Here is a 23,086-nt window from a genome sequence, read left to right on the forward strand (position 1 = left end):
TTTCTTCCCCAAATTTGGCTGTAATAATCCCTTTAGTTTGGGAGCTATCCAAGATTCTTCCATAACACTCCCAGTTTCCTTAAGCAAGTTCAAGAGGGGTTTCCATCATGTGCCACAGAGGAGTCTTGGATTAATGCAGGGACAGCTTCAGTAATAACAATGTAAGTGCCTGGCACTTAGTGGGTGACCTGAAAATGGTAAAGAGGGAAGAGAAGGAAAGAAATGAAGGGAGGGGGAACCCGGGTTAGGGTGGTGGCAGCAGCAAGGAGAGGACAGGGAAGAGGTCCTGTGCAGTAAGCAGGAACTGACTAGAGGTAAAGAATGAAAGATGCTAGCTCTCAGACATTAAGCCCAGGGGATCATGAGAATGGTCTTAGTCTGAACTGAAAGAGGGCCACCAGGAGAAGCAGCTAGTGTGTAGGGGGAAGAAAAGACAATATTTGTTTTTTACACATGTGCTGTGAGAGTCCCTTCAGGGGAGGGACTGTAACACCCTCTTCTGTGCCCATCTATTCCAACCACCCCAGTCAGACTCCCGAGCAGTGTACCTGGAACATAGTTGGTGGGACTCAAGGAATGTTAGCTGAACGATTCGAGAAGAATGGCCGGCCAAATCTGGACTCTTAGGGAATGGCCACAACTAGCAGAAAGGTAAAGAAGCAGGTAAAAGGATACAGAGTTGGCTTGGTCCAAAAAGACAATCAACCTAATATCTTACATTGTAACATATTTACATTTACAAAATATATACATTTTACAAACATCAGAGGAACATGTCAAGAAGGAAGTACTGGTTAGGCATCAAATGTAAAAAAGTGATCAAAGACGATGACAGAGAAAAGGTTGAATTTGGCAGTTAGGTCATAACTTTGGGCCCATAACTTAGAGATGAAAAGGCTGAAAAGCTATAGAATTAATAACAGAGTATTAAGGAATTACTAATTCATTCATTCAAACCTCTGAGTACCTACTATGTGCCAGGTACTATATGAGTTGCCTGATTAGAGAACTATTGCTCTGTGAGGTGTAGCTATGAAAGGACAGAAACTTACCAGTAGCTACTGCGTACTACAGAGTCAGTTGGTGGTGGCTTAAGGACAGGAGAGACCTAAGCATCATTTGCAGGGCAAGAAGAAGGAACTTGGGAAAATGGAAAGAAAGGTGACAAGTGAGAGAAAAGCTCAGGAGATGGTATCAAAGTGCAGGGATTAGATTTAGAGAAAGGGGAAGAGTCCAACAGAAGGGAATGAAGAAGTAATAAATGGAGGCAAATAAACAGAAGGTGGGCGGGCCACAGAGTGAGAGGGCCCGGATAATGCCAGGCTGTCTGCCAAGAGAACAGGGAAGATGAATCATTTAGAGTTGCATGAGTGAACTGAGGGGTGAAATGAGGAACTTATTAGCACCACCACTCATGTGCTCAGCCAACTTTTAAATAGCAGCTATTAAAAATTAACTCATTAAATATGTGAAATTCTCATTCTTCTAATGTTATATATCAAGGACTTCAATTTGGACATGGCTCACCAACCTTGTGACAGATTCTAGGATAGACTTGACTTTAGATAGTCCTTCTTTACCAAAATATACCACTGTGAGATGAATTCTCTTGTCCTGATGAATACACACATCCCTAACAGAATTGAAAAATAAAGTTCATTCAAAAAAATATATAAGGCACTACTCATTCAGAAAGCAATCACATGGAGCTTTAACAAAACAAATGAGGCATTACTCATATAGAATGACACTGCATGAAGCTTTAAGTAAATATAAAAGTGGTAATATTGCTGAATTATTAAAGGCATCAGAGCAAACGAATAACAACATAAGCACATGAATATAGCCCTTGGAGGTCCATGGAAGTTGCCATATTTCAAAATATTTTTGGAACTTTTGCTTTGGTATTGCCTTCAGAAGCAAATTACAAGCTACTCAAGGAAAGAAGTCTAATCAGTTCAAAACCAAATAAATATTCAAGTTGTTGGTCAAGAGTTATTTTGTCTTTAGACTGGCTAATTCCAGAAATTATACCTATCATCAAGGAATAAATATTTGTCATGGCTGAGATTACTTACTGTAAAGAATAATGTAGCATCTGAAAGCAATTCCAAGAAAAGCAGTAAAAAATGCTTTAGAAAATCAGATCTCAAGTGAGCTATTTCAAACAGGCAAAACTCATTTGGAAGCATGATTTCTAGATAGTCTACAGAACAGCTACAGAACAGCATTAACTTTTAAATCCAATGATTTCAATATGAGAATAAAGACTGAGATTATAAAGAATCAAAACTAGCATATTAAAATATTAAAAGCATGGCAACTGTTAAATTAAAACAAAAAGGTAAAACTTTCCTCAAATAGCTACCCTAATATATACTTAATTTTTTAACACTTCAGCATTTTAAAATATCCAAATTTAATGACAAAAAAAGGAAAAAATTCCTTTAAAAATTGTTAAAATCTCTGCTTCTCAAGATGGAGTAACTCTCTCATTTTTAGTTAAATGTTTATATTTCTAAAATTTATTTCAATTTTAAAATTCCAATTGTTCTCAAGGGAATTTTATGGAGAAATAGCAATGTCCTATATGTTGATTGGGAAAGCAATTATGAGTGTACAGGTTTGTCAAAAGTCACGAAACTGGTATCCTTAAAATATGTGGGTTTTATTGTATGTAAATTATGCCTCAATAAAGTTATTTTTAAAAATTCAACTCATCCTAAAATGAACTCACACACAATTATAAAGGTCATCAAATGTAGTTTCTAATAGTTGTCACTCTCAATTTACTTCAAAGTTTAAACTGTCAATAACACAATATATTATACATGCTTTAAAAAAAGAGAATATCAAAAACTAAATTACCCAAAGCCTATAAAATTACTCTGTAATTCTAAGTAATCACACTCAGTGAAGATAAATTAAGTAAATCTGCATGAAATGTGATTTTTTTAGGAGTGCTTAGCCAAATCATTAAGTCCTGAGAGTTACCTGAAGTTCTGCATGAACTGCACAAATGCTTCAGTTCTTTCAGCAAGTGGCACAATGATATTAATAATTGATCTAGTAATGTCAATCATCTCGCTCTTCACTTTCATGAGAGGTCCAAAAGGGCGGAAGAGGGTCACATGTCTATATTCCATAAGGTCTGCTTTCTTAAAAAAGAGTTCATACTGTGTGCCCTTATCTCTCTCGGTGCGATAATAACCTAAAGGAAAGAGTTAGGGACAAAGATGTCTCCATGTCAAAGTTTATAATTTCAATGTGAATATTGATTTTACTCAAAGATCAAAAGTGCAAAACCAGACATGTAGTGTTTTTAATCATTTTGTGAAAATAATGATCTCCATTGTACAGTTGTAAACAATAATTTCTTTAAAAGGAGAGGTTAAAAAAAACGTTCACTGCTCTATTATTAGTCAATCCATAAATATGTTCCAAATCACAATTATTCCTTTTTACATATGACTTTTTTAGTAGAGCCTATCAACACAATAATCATACGATGAAAATAAATTACTTCTACCAATATTAAATTCTAGACCTGAGCGTCAAAACTTCTATTGCTTGGTTCAGTTCCATTAAATGAATGGAGTGCCTTCGTGTCACTCACTGGTGGTATAAAGAGGGCTATATAGTCCCGGTTTTGAGGAACGGTCAGTCTAGTGAGAGAGACAGAAAAATAAGGAAATAAAAACAATACAGTGATATATATTTCACTCTACAAACACACACACACTTTCTCTCTCTCTCTCTCTGAAGAGAGTTAAGTCAAAGAAAAATTAGTACAGATTTAAATATGGTGACTTGAGATACCTCCAGGAGAAAAGTTTGGCAGTCTACTGGGCAATCTGATTTTTAAGTGTGACATTCAGGAAAGAAGGAAGACCTATAGATGTGTGAGTCAGTCAATATCTGGGAATAAAACAATGAACAAGATAGACCAATCCACTCTCTCCTGAGGCTTAAAGCAGAAGAGGAACTACAAATCAGGAAATGGGCAACACCATATACTACGACAAGTGCTATGAGAGGGGACACAAGGTAGAGGTTACAAAAGAACACAGGAAGTACTGTTATCTTAAGACTTGCAGGTTGGAGATGACTTCTAAATGAAGCAACATCTAAGCTAAAGTCTGGAAAAGGAATAGGAGTTACTGAATAGTGAGTAATTATTTTTTATTTTTTATTGTTGCCAGGGGGGTAGCAGAGTGGAAGAAAAGTGGGGGACAAAATATGTTCCGTGCAGAGAAAAATCCTGTCAGTGAAAGAATCCAAAGAGAGTTATAAGATAAGCAGAAGCTGAGAATACAAAACTGACATGGCTTCCTCTCTTTTTTAAGGCAGATGTGAAGACATTTTATACTTTAGTGAGTTATTTCCTCAGCAACTTTCAATTCTGCCATAAACTACAAATATGGTGAAAAGACAAAAAGTTGAGCTTGCAGAAAAATTAGAAGAGTTTTGAGAGAAACAACCCATCCAAAATTGCAGTAAGTGACAAAGAAAAAAGAAGTGGCTACAATGAAAAGACAGCTGAAGTACCATGGAAAAGCACAATGCCCTCCCTGATGGCCTCCAAAAGTCTCAAGGTACTACTATCATTTTTTTTTTTAAAGATTTTATTTATTTATTTGACAGAGACAGTGAGAGAGAGAGAACACAAGCAGGGGGAGTGGGAGAGGGAGAAGCAGGCTTCCCGCAGAGCGGGGAGCCCGATCCGGGGCTCGATCCCAGGACCCTGGGATCATGACCCAAGCCGAAGGCAGGCACTTAACAACTGAGCCACCCAGGCGCCCCTCAAGGTACTACTATCTTGTAGTATAGCAAGTACTACCCATGATGATTCAAAGCCAAAGAAACTATATGTGGTATACTGTTCATAGAATCAAGCAAAGAGAACTTTGAAGAGAGATTTATATCCAAAATGGTTTTAAGTTTGTCATTAAATACCTAGCAGGAGGTATTAAGATGGAGATGGGTGCAGATCTGTATTTCTATTTATATCGATCAGCAAATATCTTAAGTTTACAGAAGTGTTCCTCAACTTTTGAGTCATACTCCATCTTGATATGTACACATCCCATGCCCCTTCTGCAGTCTGTATTAGGAAAACAGGTTTCTTTACTTTTCCAAACACCAAATATGCTTTTCAAAACTATATATGCCCCCTAGATGTTTTGACATGTGCTTCTCCTCCCTTTAAAATATAGAATAACCATCAATCTACTAAATTAACGTTTTTTTCTTTCCTTTATCAAATGGTTTTCGAATCATGAACCTTAGTTCATACATTTTGAAAAATACAAAAAAGGAACATCAAGACCAGATAAGAGAGGAATGCAAAAACATACATGTACAAATACATACATAGCCCTAAGAGCCCTTCAACTTGAGCCCTATATAGTATTCTTCTATATAAACTTAGATTTATTCTATTTCCCTGGTCCTCTATTTTATTACGGTCACATTATAACTTTTTTTAAAAAGCCACTTCAAATTCTTGGTGGAGTGAAGTGGGTAAAAATTCAAATATTTCAATACTGTAAATAATGACTGACTTATATTACCAGCATAGAATAAAAGCACTGTCATACTAACATAACTATGGACCAACATATTTTTCACATTACCTTCTATGAAGTCATTTTCATTAAATATCATTTTCTCTCCAAGGGGACCATCCTCATCTTCCTGTTCATCGTCTTCATCAGGATTATTAATGACCTCCAAGCCAGCTTCAATAACTTCTACCAATTCATCTCGCTTGTCTTTTCTAACTGGCTTTTCCTCAGGATGGCGAGTGAGACCCATTTCCAACTGGAATACTTTCATTAAGGTGAAACTTTCAAAGGGAATGACTCCATACTCACTAGGTAATTTGGCACCTCTGCTAACTTCAGCTTTGTCAATTTGGGAGTGAAGAAATTCTAAAAGATCACTAGGTGTTTGTTCTTTGTTGCCTTGATAGCCTATCCCATTAGCTCCTATATTTTTTCTCTCTTGCAATGATCTCATCTTCTCACTCATTTCTTGCAATTCTTGCTTTAGTTGGGCAATTTGACGTTTTAGACTGGTAGCCCTGGTTTGGTAATGTTCTTCTTGCTCCTGTAGGAGGGCTTGATAATACTCTTTACCATAATTTTCCCCAATAACACCAGGAAGAGGTGCATTTCCATCAGTCTGGGGGGCACATTCCAGAAGGTACAAAAATAATACCAAACTGCAGAGTAAAGCGAGACCCAACAGTAGCCAGTGGGTCCGGGTCTGAAGAATCAATCCTCTTCTAGGCATTCTTATTAATGTGGACTTGCCTAACAAGATAAGTTCTTTGGTTGTTCATACCTTTAGCAAAAGGTTATCAAAAATTAAAAACAAAATCAGAATTTCCATTAAAGGTACCAAGATGAACTCTGCTATAGCTTAAAAAATTTCTTCCTTCAGCAGTGAAGACTAGTTGCAGAAATGAAAAATAGTGCATACTTCCTGTATTGTTATGATATCCAGAATAAAGAAATCTGATCTACAGAATCAGATAAAATTCCATTATATGGGTGGTGATTTTTCTGAAAGAAACAGATAGAATTAATCAGAATCTTGTTTCCTTTAGCAGATCAAATTGTTGGTAGTTTCAATAAACTTAGCGATGTGACTATTATATGTAGAACACCAAGAGAAGTGCTAATACAATGTAGAATATGCAGTAAATGTTGGGAGAAAGTATTAAGAGAAATATCTTACAAAACACTAAAATGCCACATGTAATACCTTTAACCAGAATGTCTACACAACCATAACCTCCTGAATGAAACAAAGAAACATTAAAATTATGTTTAGCATACTTTGTGTTATAGAGATACTACGGTTTCTAATTATTTGAAAATCTTAACACTTGTAACTCTTTATTAACAATATTTAGATTAATATGCCATTTCCCACGGAGAGCATATCAGCATTTGGGAACTGAGTTTCCATAAATTGTTTTTGTTACATTGATAATGGCTTACTAGGGAGAGATATTTTCTTCCAGTTTATTTAATTCAAGCATTCTACTTCATTAATTTCTATGGCTGAACCCAACCAATTTAAGAGCCTTACAATTAAGTGTGTGTGTGAGGGGAGGGACAATTCCAAAAGGTTACAGACATCTGGAAAACACATTAAGAAACATTTTTACATCCAAAGTCCTCCCATAGATTATTTGAGCATTAGATCACATAATTCTTTCCACTGTATTACACAGCAACAGATTTCTTACAAGTCTGGAAAGGTTTAGAGTCTATTTAAAGAAAAATCATGACCATTTTAATGTTTATCTACTGGGAAAAAAATTCAAAAACCATTTATAAATGTAAAATCACACACTACTGTTCATACCCTAACCAGTTGTGTGCGCTCTTCCATATTTCTTTTTAAACTAAGGATGCTTAATTCTATAAATAGAGAGCATTAAATTTAGGAGATAGGAGGCAAAGGAGGCCTCCGCTGCAGAGAGAACTTTCATTCTAACAAAGTATTTGTCAAGAAGGATATGTGATACTCCAGCAGGCTTTTAAAAAAAAAATATTTTATTTATTTGTCACAGAGAGAGACACAGCGAGAGAGGGAACACAAGCAGAGGGAGTGGGAGAGGGAGAAGCATGCTTCCCGCTGAGCAGGGAGTCCGACGTGGGGCTCAATCCCAGAACGCTGGGATCATGACCTGAGCCTAAGGCAGATGCTTAATGACTGAGCCACCCAGGTGCCCCCCAGCAGGCTTTTAATAGAGATGGTTTCTACCAGTGCAGCAGAATCTACGGAAGATCACTGGGGAACATCAGTCCTAGTCACCTTAGTGATTAGGAAAGCCTGAATGCCTTTTTCTTTTCTTTTTTTCCTGTGGCACATCTCTGTATAAAAATGTAGGATAGATTCAAACTTCTTATAGCTAGTAGACCAAAAATGATGGACTTAACTACCCTTGAGCCATTTATTACTTTCATTAACCAAATGATAACCAAGTATCATGAAAATTTTAATTCACTACAAGGAAGTTTTGATATGATGGCATCTGTTTTACTGATTGTAAAGCTTGTTTCAAGTGATGTAGAAAAAAATAGGAAAAAATTTCGGTATAAAGAGAAGTATCTAATTAAAAAATAAGGATGCAAAGTTAATATTAGCCCTAGGACTTTACCATGTCTCACAACCATAATTCTTAGCATAAGAAATGACTGGGAAGTCATTATTTGAAAGATAAAACTCAGAGGTATCTCTTTTAACTATTTATAAGTTATTACTAGCCTGCTTATTAGGGAAAAGAAAGACTAAAACTGAAAATGTAGAGTCATAATCTTGTATTAGTTATTAATAAAGTTATACATATTTAACTAGGTTCCAGGTAGTTTTGCTGTAAGCATCTTTGCCACAAGCATTTTCACTGCATAGCTAATAGGCCATAAGGCAATTCTGCTGTAAAAGATTAAAAAATAACTGGCTGACAGTTTGGTTTGACAGTTTCTTTGTTTCATCGACTGGATGACAGTTTGGTTTCACCTCTCCATTGATGCAGTACTCCCGTTTTTATATCATATAAATCTTAGCCCTCATAATGATCTATACAGTGGCAGAATTTTGAACCCACATTTCCCATAGAACTTTGGAATGTCTATCAGTGGACACCTGACAATATGCCAAGAATAAACAACAGTGTAGAAGGCTCTCACAATACAACAGAAAGCTAGTTACAAATATGTATCCTAGTATTTGGAAATTGATGCCTCTTTAATGAAGGAAAAAATTTTTGGGAAAAAAGAAAGTGCAATGCTGAACAAGGGCATGAATCAATAAGCAAAAAAAAAAAAAAAAAAAAGTATAACACTATGAACAAAAGACTTTGGGGGCGCCTGGGTGGCTCAGTAGTTAAGTGTCTGCCTTCGGCTCAGGTCATGATCCCAGGGTCCTAGGATCAAGCCCCGCTTCGGGCTCCCTGCTCTGCAGGAGGACTGCTTCTCCCTCTCCCACTCCCCCTGCTTGTGTTCCCTCTCTCGCTGTGCCTCTCTCTGTCAAATAAATAAATAAAATCTTAAAAAAAAAAAAAAAAAAAGACTTTGAAGACAAGTGCTTTGGTACAATCCACAAAATAAAATCAGTTATTTGTGTAATACTGCCTTGAATCTACACACATTTTAAAATAAATATTTTGTATTTTACAGCAGACTTTTAAATTTTGTTCTTTATTTTTCAAGTTTCATTATGTCCTTTTTAATAAATGTCCTTTTTTTCCCCATGATTTTGCTTTACGGCCAATTAGCTATGCAGCAAAAATGCTTATGGCAAAAATGCTAATGGCGAAAATAGTGACATGATTTAACTATACTACACTCAAACTATTTTGAAATGAAACTTGATAACAGAACTAACAGTATGTAATCTAAGTACCTCTACCTTTTATTAATATAGTACTTCATAGTTTTTTTTTTTATATAGACAATATATTTTAAACTGTGAGATGTGACCCATTTAATGGGTCACTACTAAATAAGGATTACTTTTCAATGAAATAGAACAGGAAATATCAGTGTATACCACATATAGTGAGTTTTGCATTGCAGTTATATATATGTATATGTAGGAGATCTCTACATAAAATGTATTTATAAGAGGGCTGCGGTCCAAAAATCCTGAAGAATACTGGTTTATAAAGTATTTTTATACATTTCCTATGTCATCCTTTTAAAATGGTGTGGATATTATCTTCATTTTGGATAGGAACAATAAGCTCAAAAATTAAAGGTTTAAGTAAGGTTCTATAACTATTAAGTGGTATTATTAAAGTCAAGTTCGTCATTTTCCCCTCCCTTATGCAAAATACAGGTTTTGAGATACCTTACATGCTTATCTTCCAGTTAAATCTTTTACAATTGAATATTACCCACTGAAACGAAAGAAAAGTTGCTGTAATTACTTTAGAATATGTTATTTGCATACCTCTGTGGTTGTTAAAAATAAAAGATACCAATTAAAGTCTTATTTGCCTAGCTCCTGAAGGGAACTCTTTAGCCAAATCATAGAAGACTAGATTAGAACAGTTCTAAATACATTATGTTGGAGAAAACATCCATTTTTCAGCTGTTACACCTTGATTGCTATCATTCTATGTAATGTGTTTATATCATAAATAAGTTTCATTCATAACCCAGAGTTAATCCCAAGCAACTTTCTATGCACAAACTATTTCTTTTATTTTTTTTTAAGATTTTATTTATTTATTTGAGAGAGGTACAGCGAGAGAGGGAACACAAGAAGGGGGAGTGGGAGAGGGAGAAGCAGTCCTCCTGCAGAGCAGGGAGCCCGATGCGGGGCTTGAGCCTAGGACCCTGGGATCATGACCTGAGCCGAAGGCAGACACTTAACGACTGAGCCACCGAGGCGCCCCTGCACAAACTGTTTCTAAGTAAACAGTTAAGTGTTGTGAGGAGAGAATGAGATAACTGTGGAGATGGGAAAATGAGCTGTTAAAGATATATAATACAGGGCGCCTGGGTGGCTCAGATGGTTAAGCATCTGCCTTCGGCTCAGGTCATGATCCCAGAGTCCTGGGATCGAGTCCCACATCGGGCTCCCGGCTCAGTGGGGAGCCTGCTTCTCCCTCTGACCCTCTCCCCTCTCATGCTGTTTCTCTCTCGCTCGCTCTCTAAAAAATAAATAAAATCTTAAAAAAAAAAAAAAAAGATATATAATACAAAATCAAAGATCTCAGAGTTGAAAGAAACCTTAGAAGCCATCAGTTTTCTTACTCTTTAAGACAGACTAAAGAGACTTCCTCTATAGCCTGGATAGAACAACAGGGACCAGATTTACTCCTGCAGTTGAAAGAATAAAAAACCAACCAATAAAATCCAGAACCCACCCCTCCCAATATAAAACAATGGTTTTCAAGATACTGAACATTAGGTAATAAAGGACAGTGGTCTTTAGGAGAAACAAAAAATAAACGATTGCCCAGCTTACTGCCTTAGGTTCCACACCATAACACAGGGAGTCCCCTCCTAAGCAGAGCCCAGCTGACTTGCTGAGTTGAAGAGATGGAGCCAACAGTCTGAGGAGACCAAGGCAGCTAGGCTGAAAGGTTACAGTACCAGAGGAGAGAGCTGCACAGAGAGAGAACTCCAGAGATCTGAAGAGCACACCCTTTAGGTATTGAGCAGAGCGCTGACCAGTGCAGGCACTGGCACTGGCACTAACTGAAGCTAAAAAAAAAAAAAAAAAAAAAAATTAGAGGACACAGAACTCAGCATTCATACAGGGCCAGGAATAATGTGCATGTTCCCACCAGACAGACTGGAAAACCTCAAATTCATGGGGCACTGGGTAGAATATTCAACAAGGTCTTGCCTCAGTAATGGGAAAAAATTAACTCTAGACTAAACATGGCTCTGGTCTTGCCTAACAAATCTTAAAAGCAAGACCTGAAAGGATCAAATTGTTTTCATGTAACTGCACAACAAGCCTCAAAATATTTAGAAGAATATAAAAATATCTAGCACTCAGCAAAATAAAATTCACAATGCCTGACATCCAAACAAAAATGATCGGGCATACAAAGAAAAATAAAAATACAACCCATAATGAGAATAATCAATGACTGAAACTGATCTAGAGCTGACACAGATGCTAGAATTCACAGAAAAGGGACATTAAAATGGTTACAAGTGTATTTAAAAAGATATTCATGTTCAAAAAACTAAGCAGAGACACAGATGACATAAAAAAACTGAACTTCAGGAGATGAAAACGTCAATGTCTGAGATGAAAAATACATTGAATGGAATTAACAGTAGATAAGATATTTCAGAATAAAATATTAATGAATTGAAGACATTGCAATAGAAATTATGCAAAATACAGAAGGAAAAAAGAATGAAAAACATTAACAGAGCACCTAGAAAGCTGTTTGACAGATTCAAGCAGTCTAGTACATATGTAATTAGAGTCTCTAAAGAAGGGAGAGGGGACAAGGAGAAATATTTAAAGAAATAAGTCTGAAAACTTTCCAAATTTGATGAAAAGTATTAACACAGATCCAAGAAGCTCAATGACTACCAAATACAAATGCCATAAAGAAAACTAAAACCAGGCACATGATAATCAACTTGCTCAAATCCTATGATAAATAGAAAATCTTGAAAGTGGCCAGAAGAAAAACACATATCATATTTAAAAAACAAAGAGAGTGGAGCAACATCTTTAAAGAACTGAAAGGAAAAATAGGTCAACCTAGAATTCTATATGCAGAAAAGTATCTGTCAAGAACAAAGGCAAAATAATTCTTGGGGCACTGGGTGGCTTGGTCAGTTAAGTGTCAGACTCTTGATTTTGGTTCAGGTCATGATCTCGGGGTTGTGGGATGGGGTCTGCTTGAGATTTTCTCTCTCTCCCTCTCCCTCTGACCGCCCTCCCCCTTCACCCGCAAACATGCAATGCGCTCTCTCTCAAATAAATAAATAAATCTTAGAAAGAAAATAATTCTTTAGACATTAAGAAGCTAAAAGAATTCATTGCCATCAGACCTGCACTACAAATTCCTTAGGCAGAAGTAAAATGATACCCGGGGCACCTAGGTGGCTCGGTCGTTAAGTGTCTGCCTTAGGCTCAGGTCATGGTCCCAGGGTCCTGGGATGGAGCCCCGCATTGGGCTCCCTGCTCGGCAGGAACCCTGCTTCTCCCTCTCCTACTCCCTCTGCTTGTCTTCCCTCTCTCGCTGTGTCTCTGTCAAATAAATAAAATCTTAAAAAAAAAAAAAAAAAAGTAAAAGATACCAGATGGAAAACACAAAGCAATGAAGAAATCAGAAATGTTAATAATATGGATAATGATAAGTTTTCAAACTATTTAAATCCCTTTAAAATGTAGACACAAACCACTGAAAGTGACTCAAGAAGAAACAGTAAATATGAATAGACTTATGTTGGGACTAAATTAATAATCAAAAACTACCCACAAAGAAAAATTCAGGCCCAGATGTCTTCACTCGTGGATTCTACCAAGCATTTATAAGAATTAATACCAATTCTTCACAACTTTTAAAAAAATGGAACACACTTCCCAACTCATTCTATGAGGCTGGTATTACTTTGATACCAAAATCAGATAAAGATATTGAAACTACAGACCAATATTCCTTAATGATACAGACACAAAATCCTCAACAAAATATTAGTACACTGAATCCATCAACACATAAAAAGCAGTATACAACATGACCAAGTGAGCTTTATCTGAGAAATGCAAGATTGGTTTAGCATCTAAAAATCAATTAATTTGGGGTGCCTGGGTGGTTCAGTTGGTTAAGCGTCTGACTCCAGCTCAGGCTGAAATTTCAAAGTCTTGGGCTAGAGCCCCGAGTTGGGATCCCCGCTCATTGGGGTCTGCCCCTCCCTCCACAAGTGCTCCCCCCAATAAATAAGTAAATAAAAAAGATAGTGTGGTACTAGCATAGGAATAGACATATAGATCAATAGAATTTAGTGTCCAGAAATAAGCCCTCATGGGTGCCTGGGTGGCTCAGTTGGTTAAGCGACTACCTTCAGCTCCGGTCATGATCTCGGAGTCCCAGGATCGAGTCCCGCATCGGGCTCCCTGCTCAGCAGATAGTCTGCTTCTCCCTCTGACCCTACCCCATCATGTGCTCTCTCGCTCTCAAATAAATAAATTAAATTAAATTTTAAAAAAAGAGAAAAAGAAATAAGCCTTCACATTAAGTCAACTGATTTCCATAAGGTGGAAAGGTAATCCAATGGAGAATGAATAGTCTTTTCAATAAATGATGCTAGGGCAATCAGATATTTACACACAAAAGAATGAAACTGGACTCCTACCTCACCCTATATTAAAAATTAACTCAAAGTGGGTCAAAGATCTAAATATAAGAATTAAAAATATAAAGCTCTTAGAAAACATAAGTGCAAATCTCTGTGGTTTTCAATTAGGCAATTATTTGTTAGATATGACACCAAAAGACCAAAGACAAAATAAATAAATTGGACTTCATTAAAATGAAAAACTTTTGTCCTGCAAAGGATATCCTCAATAAAGTGAAAAAGACAACTACATAATGGGGGGAAATATTTGTAAATCATGTATTTGATAGGGATGTGTGTCTAGAATATATAAAGAACTCTTACAACTCAATATTAAAAGGATAAATAACCCAATGGGCAAGAGATCTGATTAGACATTTCTCTAAAAAGATTAAGAATGGCCTATAAGCACATGCGAAGATGGCGCAACATCGTTAGTCAACAGGGAAATGCAAATCACAACTACAATGAGATACTACATCATATTCACTAGGATATAATTCAAAACGAATCACAGATCTAAATGAAAAACCTAAAACTATAAAAGTAGTAGCAAGCACAGGAGAAAATCTTTGTGACCTTAAGTTAGGCAAAGGCTTCTTTGATCTAACAGTAACAGCATAACTGATAAACTGGACTTCATCAAAATTTGTTAACTTGTGGTCTTTGAAATACACTGTTAAGAGAATGAATAGACAAGTTACAGACCTGTAGGAAATAGGTGCAAAGCATATATCTGATAAAGGACTTGTATTCAGAATATATACTTAAAAACTATCGAAATGCACTAATAACAGAACAAACACAACTCAATTAAAACTTGGCAAAATGTTTGAGTAAACACTTCAAATATGCACGTGAAAAAATATTCAACACTGTCAAACCACAATGAGATACTATTACATAGAATGGCTAATTTTAGAATGGTTAAAATTAAAAAGTGGTGTGTTGGTGATAATGTGGAAGAACTAGAACTTTCATATACTGCTGGTGGGAATGTAAAATGGTTTTATGGTTTCCTAACAAGTTAAACATAAACCTATTATGACTGAATCATTTCATTCCTGGATATTTATCTGAGAGAAATGAAAGCATATGTCCATACAAAGACTTGTACACAAATGCTCATAGCAACTTTAGATGTAACAGCCAAAACTAGAAACAATTCAATGTTTATCAACAAGTGAATGGATAAATAAACTGTGGTACAGCCATACCGATACATGCATCATCATGCATGAATCTCAGTAATTATTCTCAGTGACAGAAGTTCAAAAACAGAAGAGTATGTATTGTATGATTCCATTTATATAAAATTCTAGAAAATGTAAGGTAATTTGTAGTGACAGAAAGCAGATGAGTCAGTGGTTGCCTGGGACCAGGTGGGGGTCCAGGGAAGTGGTAACAGGAAGCAATTATAAAAGGGCACAAGGAAACTTTTGGGAGTGATAGATATGGTCTATCATTTTGACTGTGGTGATGATTTCACAGGTGTATACATATGTTCAAATTATCAAATTATATACTTTATGTATAGCTTATTGTATATCACTTATACCTCAATGAAGCTATTTAAAAAATAAAACCAAATCAGATTTAGTTTTAGTAGTAGCACCAAAGAATCATTTTAAAGAAAACTCCATTTTGTTCATTAAGAAGATGAGCATGAAGATTTGTTGACTCCAAGTTTGAATTTATTTATTTATTTTTAAAGATTTTATTTATTTGAGAGAGAGAATGAGAGAGAGCATGAGAAGGGGGAGGGTCAGAGGGAGAAGCAGACTCCCTGCTGAGCAGGGAGCCCGATGGGGGACTTGATCCTGGGACTCCGGGATCATGACCTGAGCCGAAGGCAGTCGCTTAACCAACTGAGCCACCCAGGCACCCCCAAGTTTGAATTTAAAAAACAAAAATAGGGGCGCCTGGGTGGCTCAGTCGTTAAGCGTCTGCCTTCGGCTCAGGTCATGGTCCCGGGGTCCTGGGATCGAGCCCCGCATCGGGCTCCCTGCTCCGAGGGAAGCCTGCTTCTCCCTCTCCCACTCCCCCTGCTTGTGTTCCCTCTCTCGCTGTGTCTCTCTCTGTCAAATAAATAAATAAAATCTTTAAAAAAAAACAAACAAAACAAAAAAAAAAAAACAAAAATAAGAGGGGCACCTGGCTGGCTAAGTTGGTGGAGCATACGACTCTTGGTATTGGGGTTGTGAGTTTGAGCTCTACACTGGGTGTAGGGATTACTTAAAAATAAAAAACAAAAACAAAATTAAGCAACACCTGCTCTCTTACAAAAGTAGAACACATATTACTCTGAAGGTCTTATTATATCTTTTCTATTTGCCTTGTGATTTTGAGCCATATCTTTAGCACTAAGATAAAGATAGTTCATTCTATGACATTGATCCCTACATAACAATATGACCTTCAAGCAGTTTCTACTCAATTTTTGGATTCTATAATTTTATAGTACTACTCATACATATTTCATACATCATTTCCATGATACTTACACCACAGTGTGCCAAAATAACTTCTGCAGTAAGAGTAACCTACTGCCTTTTGCAAAATACAAACAATCCATTTGAATCTATTTACTTTAAAAGTTCTATTCTGTATAGTCTTCCTAAATTTCTGTACAATTTCTTACTAAAGTTTTCAAAAACTAAATTTATAACTTTTAGTTCACTTTTTACACAACAAAAACAAAGTCACAAAATTATTTGGAAAACACAAGCACCGTCAGAAAAACAAAACTAAAACATTATGAAATATCAATATTTATAAGGGAAGGAATTAGAACCTTTTATTTCTTGAGCAATTGATGAGTTACAATGATACATGGATTTTAACATGTTATTGAACAAATAGTTTGTAAGTATTTAGAAATAAAAGTACTGATCACCAGAAGGTAGTACTCATTAAAAAAAAAAATTTGAGTACCTAGTGTGTGTTAGGCACTGCAATGGACTTAACGTTTCTCTCCCCAACCCCCATTCATATGTTGAAATCCTAACCCCCCAATGTGATAATATTAGGGGATGAGGCTTTTGGGAGGTTAACTAGGTCATGAGGGTGCAGTCCTCCTTAATGGGATCTTAAGAGATCCCAGAGAGCAACATAGCCCTCTTTCTGCCATGTGAAGATACAGTAGCCCTCTTTCTGCTATGTGAAGATAGAGTAAGTTGACAGTCTATAACCCAGAAGAAGGCCCTCACCAGAACTCAACTATGCTGGCACCCTGATCTCAGACTAAGAGAAATAAGTTTCTATTGTTCCTAAACCAGTCTATGGTACTTTGTTATAGCTGTCCAAATTGACTAAGAGATACACTGTGTTGGGTGCTAAGAACAAGTAATACCAGATAGATCATTTTGAGAAGTGTTTCTGGATTAAACTACATTCAAGGTTCCCAGATTGCAGCAAAACAAATGACAGTAATATTCATGCTATCATTACAGGTAAAACAGAAAAATGTGTCAAAAGCAGCCTGTGGCACAGGAAAAACAACTAAAAAAGTCAAGTGTAATAGCGGTGTAATCTTGGGCATAATACTTAACCTATCTGGCCCTCACCTATAAAATGAGGTAATTTGTCTGGATGGCCAAGATTCCTTCCAAGATGTTTCAATTCCTTTGATTAAAGATAAACTAAAAATAGACACACACACATACACACACCACACACACACACCTTATTTTTTGGAGGACAAATTTGATTTAATGCACATTCTTTTTAATCCAGCAATTCACAATTCCATTTTTAAGATTTTAAGACTTTATACTGTGGAAATACTCATACTAGTATATGGTCACATGAATAAGATATTTATTACTGCTATATGTAACTACAAAATAAAAGCATTTTAAAGTCTATCAATAGAAAGATTAAGTAAACTGCAGACATTTATACAATATTCAAAAAGAATGAGGTAGACCCAGATGTGTTGACATAGATAATACCTATAAAATGGTATTAACAGATTATAAACATTTCTCTTACTTTGTCTTGTCCATATAATTGCCTTGGGAGCCAGATGGCCTAAAATCATATATCTGCTCTACTACTTTCTAATCTTCATTATAGATAAGTTTTTTAATCTCTATAAGCTTTAGTTTTCTCATCTGTTAAGCAGGAATAATTACAGGACCAACCTTTCAGTGTTATTGTAACAATTAGTCAAGTAAAACATGACAAGCATTAAGTGCTCAATAAGCGTTAGGTGTTATTTCACCTATGTAAAGTTTTGTTTTGTTGCTGTTGTTAATGGAGTCAAATGGTCTCTTCCTGAATGGCTTCTCCATTTTAGTCTCCTTACTGGAAATAATCCTAATATAAAACTTATTTTCTCAAATAGCCAATTCTTACCATTTATTTAATAATCCATGTTCTTGTCACTATCCGAAATCCCATTTTTTAAAAAATATTTTTATTTATTTTTTTCCAACAGAGAGAGAGACAGCGAGAGAGGGAACACAAGCAGGGGGAGTGGGAGAGGGAGAAGCAGGCTTCCCGCGGAGCAGGGAGCCCCATGCAGAACTCGATCTCAGGACCCTGGAATCATGACCTGAGCTGAAGGCAGACGCTTAATGACTGAGCCACCCAGGCGCCCTGAAATCCCACTTTTATCATAAGCAAAATTCCTATACATATGGAGGTCTATTTCTGGCTCTAAACCAGGGGTTAACAAACATTTCAGGTAAAGGGCCATGTACTAAATATCACAACCAGTCAACCCCGCCTTGAAGCACAAAAACAGCCACAGAAAATGTGTAAATGAATGAGCACAGTTGTACTCCAATGGATACTGAAATTTGAACTACCTATAATTAATGTCACAAAGTATTATTCTTTTGTATTGTTTTGAAGTACTTAAAAATATAAAAGCCACTCCTAGGTCACAGGTCATACTGAAACAGATGACCAGCCACATTTGGCAACCTGTGCTCTGAATCTTTACATTTTCGTACACTCTTAAATTTTTTTTTGACATTTCTAAAATTCCATGAAATAAATACATGTGAGAAAAAAGTTAAAGATGATATAAAGGTATAGAGTGAAACCTCTCCCTTCTATCCCAGAGGCCCAGTTCTCTTCACCAGTTTTTGTGTATCCTTCCAAACCTACTGCTACTATTAAACATCCCAGCATAACATGTGGAAACATGTTATTTCACCTACAGGATAAATCTCTGAAAATGGAACTACTAAGTAAAAATTCCTTAAAGTATTCATTCCAGCATGTAATCGGTCAGTATCTATAGCTTTTCCCTTGCTCAGGATAAGCCTTCCAACATGGCTTTACCTATTTCCCACCTTGACAACCAACTTTTAAAATCATGTTAAGTATTTGTTCCAGATTATAGACTTTAAACTATAATTACTCTGGTCTGTGAATCCTTCCTTAGCATTGCATTACATGTCTTAGCTATGGTTATTAATGCCTTGGAGTTAAGAAATAAGTTATACTATTTTCTTTGGTCACTGTTTCTTGAATTCCACATCTATTTTTCTTGGATTAATTTTTCACTTGATACAGTATGTCCTCTGGTATTCCTAGTGGGTGCAAATGACTTAATTTTGCCCCTACCCCCCCCCCTTTTTTTTTTTAAAGATTTATTTATTTTAGAGAGAATGAGAGAGTGAACAAGCATGGGCAGGGGCAGAGGGAGAGGGAGAGAGAAACTCCAGCAGACTCCTCACTGAGCTTGGAGCCCAACACGGGGCTTGATCTCACAACCCCAAGATCATGACCTGAGCTGAAACCAAGAGTCAGATGCTTAACTGACTGTGCCATCCAGGGGCCCCTATTTTGCCCCCACTTTGAATGACAGGTTGGTTAGGGATAAGTTTCTTAGTTCAGAGATAAGCACTTTTTAAATACTGTTCCACTGTTATCTAACATTCCATATTCCAGATTAGAAGTCTAAGTGCACATCTGATTTTCACTCCTTTATTAGGTAACCATATGTTTCTCTTTGGAAGTTTATGAGACTATATTAATTTACCCATGAAGTTCATAAATTTCACTGGAATCTAGGTGTGTCTATCAATACTCTTTGATGACTCTCAGTATGGGGTGCCTGAGTGGCTCAGTCGTTAAGCGTCTGCCTTAGGCTCAGGTCATGATCCCAAGATCCTGGGATAGAGCCCCCATTCGGGCTCCCTGCTCAGCGGGAAGCCTGCTTCTCCCTCTCCCACTCCCCCTGCCTGTGTTCCCTCTCTCGCGGTCTCTCTCTCTCTGTCAAATATATAAATAAAATCTTAAAAAAAAAAAAAAAAAGACTCTCGGTATGAATGGACTAGCCCATTCATAAACTCAGATACTTAGAGAAATTTCCTTGTTTCCTTCCTTTCTTCTTTTGACATTCTACCATAAGTTAAGAATGGGAAATCTGGCATCTATTGTGAGTGGCGAGGGGAGGAGAATGGGAAATAGAAGCTGTTAGCATAGCCAGAAACCCTTAACCAGTGCCACATCTTTCTATAAGCTTGCTGGAAAGGTGTACTTATTGATCATCCCCACTATACAGATGAAATGGAGACCAGAGAGGGAAGGGCTGATTTACATTTGCCAGTACTTTGTCTCCTGATACATCTTTCTGTTTGGCTCTGGATGCCCAAGATTCGGCCTGGATACTCCTACCCTCATGATCTCTGTGGTTATTTCTCCTCTTTTAATTTCTATTCCTTCCTGGAACTGCTATTAGACGTTCACTGACTCCCCTGGATCTATTTTCCATGTCATAGCTATTTTTTCCTATATCTACTTTTTAATATTCAAGAACTGATTCTTTTCAGGGCAGCCTTTATATGTTCAATAGGCATGATGCCCTCCCAAATCTGAGCATACTAATATTAATTTTTAAGTTTTCTTCTATTCCTTACATCAACTCCATTGCTTCATGTTCTATGTATCTATCTCTCACATGCTACTCATGGAAATCACTGTATTCCTGCAGTAAACTCACATTTGTAACTAACCCTGTAATTCAATTTTACCTTTATACCTAGTACTTGTATAGTATGACAACAACAAGATAAGTTCTTTGGCTTGCAATCCCATGATTCTTCAATCCATTTTTTAGTCATATCCTTTTGGTGTTTCGTTTCCCCTAACAACCACCAACTTGAGTAACACAATTCTTACCTAAGTGTTATGCAATAAGCGTCAGGGACAGATCATCACCAGCTCTAACAGACTTATCTAACAGTTAAAAGTAATGACAGTCTGGTAGAAGACTGTCATAGGTGTGCAACCCAAGAAATAAATAATAATACAGTAAAGAATCACTTAAGTCTTGAACTCAAAATAGTTACGCTTTTTACCAATCTTTACAGAAGTTAAAATAACAAATTCTACTGAAAAAGAGAGACTCTGTGTTGGTTAAAACAATTTTCTGCCTAATTTATGATAGTTATTCCATAGCTGACAGAAATGCACAAAGGTGTTCACCAAGAACATTTATATGAATGTTCATAGCATTCTTCAAAATATGTAATAACAGAAATTGAAAACACAAATATCCATCAACAGAATAGTCACAGTCATACCAATGGAATATTAAACAGCAATAAAAAAAGAATGAACTACTGAAACATGAAACACCATGGGTAACTCTCACAAGCAATGTGCTGAGCATTCTGCATGACTCCATTAACATCAAGCCCAAAATAGACAAAACTAAGAGATGATGACAGAAATCAGAACACTGATTGGGAGGCAGGAGTAAAACTTGGAAGAAGCAGAGGGAAACTCCTGGGATGATGGAAATGTTCTGTAAGTATAATTTGGTCTAGCTTGTGGTTACACAAGTTAATAAATATATAAAAATCCACACAGCTGTACAATTAAATTTATGTACCTGATGACTTCATATGTATTTTATACCTCAATAAAAAAGTTAAGAAAAAAATGTAATTTCCAAACTGTCAATATTCAGTAAATATTGGAATAGTTAACCATATTTAGCCATAAATATTGGAAAACCAACATCCTTTTTACATTCTTTCAGTCGTAAGACAATTTTAAACAAATGGTATCAGAATAATAATACAAAATGAAGGTTAACATTCGGAGTCATACAATACTTGGTTTCCCACCTCCAAGTTTGGAAACACTGTTTTAATACAACATTTAAAGACAACATTAATTCCACCAGAAATTAAGACCCAGCTCCTGAGAACCTTCAATGAGGTTAAATGTCCAGACACTGCATATAAATCTCAAGAACAGGCTGAAGGATAAAAGATTCAGATTTGTAATTAAATTTTCATTCTGCCAATAATGTCATCACAAATAAAAGCATCACTATTGCGTTTACAGATTATTCCTCCGCAAGCTGTTCAGGAATAGCGCAATTTTCCAGATGAAGACTGAAAATGCAAGAGGCTCCCTGTCCTGTAGTCTCCTCGGCCCCACTAATTCCTACACAAATATGCATCTTTAAAGGCGCCTGGTGTCTGGCAGATACAGCGAGGGGCTGCTGTCAAGAGAATACTACTTTAACGCCATCAAGTGGTAACAGCTGACTACAAAGTTTATGCACTGAGAGATGCAGAGAGGGTGGTGAGTTAGATTAAAAAAAAAAAAAGTGATAAAAATAAAAAACACCCAAACCAACGGTCCTCTGACAGCATCGTTCTCAAGAGAGAACTCAAACCGCTCCGAAAAACTGTGACTTTTCCTGACACCACAGCGGCCTCCCGGGGGCTCGTCCAGGAGGCGACCCCATCCGGACAGGGCCCCCCGGCGGGCTCGTCCGTGAAGTGACCCGACCCGGACAGGGACCCCCAGCCCTCCGCCCGAGCCCCGGCGCCCGCACTGCCCCGGCCCGAGCCGCGAGAGCCGCGGGCAGGAGAGGCCGGGTGGGGCCGGGTACTCACCGCGCTCACCAGTCCGCGCAAGGCCACCGCCGCCCCGCCGCCCCGCCGCCCCGCCGCCTCCTCCCCGGCCGCGGGCATACCCGGCGGCGCCTCGCACGCAGGCGTTACCACCGCCTAACAACCCACCACACGCCACCGCGCCGACAACAGCCACTTCCGGCGCGCGTGAGGAAATGAGGCTGCCGCCGCGGCGCGCGCCTGCCCCGCCCCGCCCACACCCAACCCGACAGCCCCGCCCTAGCTCCGCCCACTTTCCCGCCCGCGCCCAGTGCCAGGTTTGGAAAGCTCCGTAATTAGCATACAGTAGTGATTAATCGATTATCTGTTTAAAAGATGTGTGTGTAGCTCCAAAAACGATTTGTGGAG

The 23,086-nt window shown here is 37.3% G+C and overlaps 1 protein-coding gene across 8 annotated transcripts in view; it reads right to left on the minus strand.

Annotated features, from left to right (window-relative positions):
- The window catches only part of CSGALNACT2 (chondroitin sulfate N-acetylgalactosaminyltransferase 2), a 45,406-nt gene extending 22,555 nt beyond the window's left edge, over window positions 1-22,851 (minus strand). For 2 of the 8 annotated variants that reach the window (XM_035024557.1, XM_035024566.1), the window contains exons 1-4: window positions 5,637-6,297; window positions 2,995-3,211; window positions 1,532-1,633; window positions 549-640 (exon numbers count right to left, since the gene is read on the minus strand). In XM_035024557.1, coding sequence (XP_034880448.1) covers window positions 580-640; window positions 1,532-1,633; window positions 2,995-3,211; window positions 5,637-6,297 — 1,041 coding nt within the window. In that variant the 3' untranslated portion in view covers window positions 549-579. Of the gene's footprint in view, window positions 1-548; window positions 641-1,531; window positions 1,634-2,994; window positions 3,212-5,636; window positions 7,344-22,720 lie in introns of those variants that run through there. The other 6 variants (XM_035024517.1, XM_035024530.1, XM_035024548.1 and 3 more) reach the window with 6 other exon arrangements.
- Between the last annotated feature and the right edge of the window lie 235 nt (window positions 22,852-23,086).

The sequence above is a fragment of the Mirounga leonina genome, unplaced genomic scaffold (assembly GCF_011800145.1).
Source record: "Mirounga leonina isolate KUSES-001 unplaced genomic scaffold, KU_Mleo_1.0 Mir_114, whole genome shotgun sequence".
Taxonomy (NCBI): Eukaryota; Metazoa; Chordata; class Mammalia; order Carnivora; family Phocidae; genus Mirounga; species Mirounga leonina.